Source organism: Teleopsis dalmanni, chromosome 1, assembly GCF_002237135.1.
Source record: "Teleopsis dalmanni isolate 2A chromosome 1, ASM223713v2, whole genome shotgun sequence".
Lineage (NCBI taxonomy): Eukaryota > Metazoa > Arthropoda > Insecta > Diptera > Diopsidae > Teleopsis > Teleopsis dalmanni.
This window is the reverse complement of record NC_051846.1, coordinates 154,834,794-154,837,865: the sequence shown is the minus strand read 5'-3', so window position 1 is coordinate 154,837,865 and position 3,072 is coordinate 154,834,794. Positions and strand designations below refer to the sequence as shown.

General features: G+C 30.7%; 1 protein-coding gene across 1 annotated transcript; it reads right to left on the bottom strand.

Moving 5' to 3' along the window:
- Positions 1-680: 680 nt before the first annotated feature.
- LOC119669439 lies at positions 681-1,018 on the bottom strand (the record flags this gene model as incomplete). Its single annotated transcript, XM_038079332.1, is given in 1 exon segment — positions 681-1,018. A coding segment is annotated over 1 exon segment (199 nt), but the record flags the coding sequence as incomplete, so codon positions are not given.
- Positions 1,019-3,072: the final 2,054 nt, after the last annotated feature.

Sequence of the window (3,072 nt, the reverse complement as noted above, 5' to 3'; positions counted from 1 at the left end):
TAAGCATTGTTTTTGCATGTTTACAATTTGCGCCCATGCTTATCGTTTTACAAGTCTTTCTATGCGAAATTGTTTTTAATTGTTTACGTCTTGTGTTGTTATGCTTATTATTTGCACAAATAAGTTAGGGCCGCGTGGTATTATGTAACCCTAACTTTCGTGCAGGAAGAATTTGGTCGTTACAGTTCAATATTAAATTTATCAACGCTTCTTTTAGTAATATGTCTTGACGAATGATACATATATTGCATCCTGTATCCACTAACGCATTTGCGTTTAGGGCGTGGTTAATATCAATTTTTTTGAAAATAAGACCTGCCACTTCATAGTGTTCGCTGATTTTTTTGGCTGTATTTTGTTTTTCATTTTTGTGTTTTTACATTCAAATGATCTGTGACCAATCTCGTTACACTTGAAGCATTTGAAATCAGAGCTTGAGCATTTATTTGCCAGATGTGTTTTATCTCCACACTTATAACACCATTTTTCCAAGTTTTTTATATCTTCAGTTTTGTTAACGCAAGCTTGAGATATACTTAACTTTTGGTTTTTTGACTTACTATATCCTTGTACTTTTTCATACACTTGTATATCAGCTTTCAGGTTAGTGGACTGGTACAGTATAGATTTATTGAATCGAGAATCAGTAATTCTTTCGATAAAATAGTCTATCAAGCTAACCTCATTTAAACTTATCTTACTTCCAATCTCCATCAATGAGTATAAATATTTTAAATTTGTTTCATTTGTATGTTTTTGTCTATTCGTTAATCTTCTATGAACTTCTGAGGCATTTAATTTACTTCCGAACTCATCTTGTTAAGTACTCTTAAATGAAACCCAATCTTTAAGGTGCAATTGACTTCTAATAAAAAGTCTAGCAGCGCCCCTAAGTAGCTGTTTAGCATATACAAATTTCTGTAAATCTGACCACCCTACGATCTCTGCATTTAATTCAAATTCTAATAACCATGTCTCAATATCTAGTTTACTATTTCCGCAGAATGTTGTTAAACTATCTACATCTTTAAAGGTAAATTGAGATTTCCTATCTTTACAATCTATGTTGCTTACTGCCTCCCCGTATTCGTCAGCGTCGTCCGCACTTATATTGTCAGGTTTGAAAGGAATAAGCAGTCTATTCTGCAACTCCTTCTTATTTTCTGTCGTTGGAAGAGCTAATTCTAAAAATTTTTTCTTCAGTGCTTCTACACTTAATATCAAAATTTCTGTATCTTTCATTGTTTATCAATTTGAAGGATTTGTTTTTAATAAAAATCGACTTAAATACATTAAAAGGTATAAAAAAAAATTATAAGTGTAATAGTAAAATATTAAAATAAATTATATAATAATTAGTATTATAAATTCCATACGTGAACCCTTCACATAGACTTTCAAAGTTAATATGATGCACAATTTAAGTAACTTCTGTAATTGATTTAATACAATCAAAAATTTTTGTTTGGATCAGCTTCTGCTTATTTTGTGTCTTCATTCTTTGATTTCTTTTTGTTCTGCTGCTTGTCGTCGGCGTAGAGCAACTTCTTTTTATGCCTTCATTCTTTGATTTCTCTTTGTTCTGCTGCTTGTCGTCGGCAACTTCTTTATCAGCTTCTTGCTTTTTTTTTTTGAAATTTATTCACTTTTGTCAAATATTTAATATCTTCTTTCCGAAAATTACCAAGTAATGAACAACGGAAAATATTTAATTGAATATAATTATTCTTTTGTATCATTAAATCACTTCAAATACCATATTATTTATTCATTTATTTCAACAGGATTGTAAGTAATTAAGAATATTGTCTTTATTGATATATATAAGTGTCATAAAAATATATTATCCTTTAAATTTAACGATTTATTCTACCTTTCAATATATATTTAATTATTTTAAATCCTTTGGCGTAATACCCCCCACAGGATTGTAAGTAATTAAGTATATTGTCTTTATCGATATATAAAAGTGGCATAAAAATATATATATCTTTTAAGTTTAGCGATTTATTCTACCTTCCAATATAATTTAATTATTTTAAATCCTTTGGCGTAATACCCCCGCAGGATTGAAAGTAATTAAGAATATTGTCTTTATCGATATATATAAGTGTCATATATATATATATATCTTTTAAATTTTGATTTCCTTGGCGTAATACCACCCAGTTGAATACTCAAGAATACTCAATGCTTCTTGTGTTGAAGGTTTTCTATGCCTTCGCCTTGGCTGTTTACCATTTCCAGCGGGAATAGGTAAGTACTTAACGCGTGGTCTTATTCGATTTAATTTTACAATTTGTGCGCGACATCTTTCTGCACTAATTTCAAATTTCTTTGCTAGGTTGCTCATCTTGCTGCTGCTCACGTTTACGTATCAACTAATGATGCATATCCTTGGATGGGTTTTATATTCTACTAGGACTAGCGGAGCTCATGCTGACTGCCGTTAATTTTGCCGCTAGTAGGTCAATCTCCTTTAGTCATTGTTCGCGATACGAGGTTTGTTATTTTGTTTACATGTTTACTTATTTTTTTTCCTTTTAACTTTCAGCTTTCAAATTTAGGTTAAGAAATTCTAATTAAAGTGTTTGTGTTTTTTTTTTATATTTAAAATTTAAAGTAATAAAAGAAAGATTTTTTTTAAAACCCAATACTAGTGTTATTTCAGTGAATAGTTTGGAATTTTAAATCATAATTAATTTGTATGACTTCGGTGAACAATTTATGTAGGCGGAAATTTAATAAACAAAATTTTCATCCTTTACAAATTGAAAGAAAAACATTTAAGAAGCACTAACAAACAATTTTTTAGAAGTATGCTACGCGAACAGACGCCAAGTAAGTTTTTTCGCCAACAACTGGGTCGAGTGAATGTGGTTTCTTCTAACTTCTACTACTCTGACCTTACCATCCGCTCCTGTTACCGTTCGAATGATGCGACCAATAAGCCATTTCATAGGTGTCAGGTTATCGTCATGAATAGTTACCAAGTCTTCGACCCTTAAATTGCGAGCTGATTTACAGGCCCCTCTTTTCTACATTTTTTACATTTCTTTTTATATGCTGGAC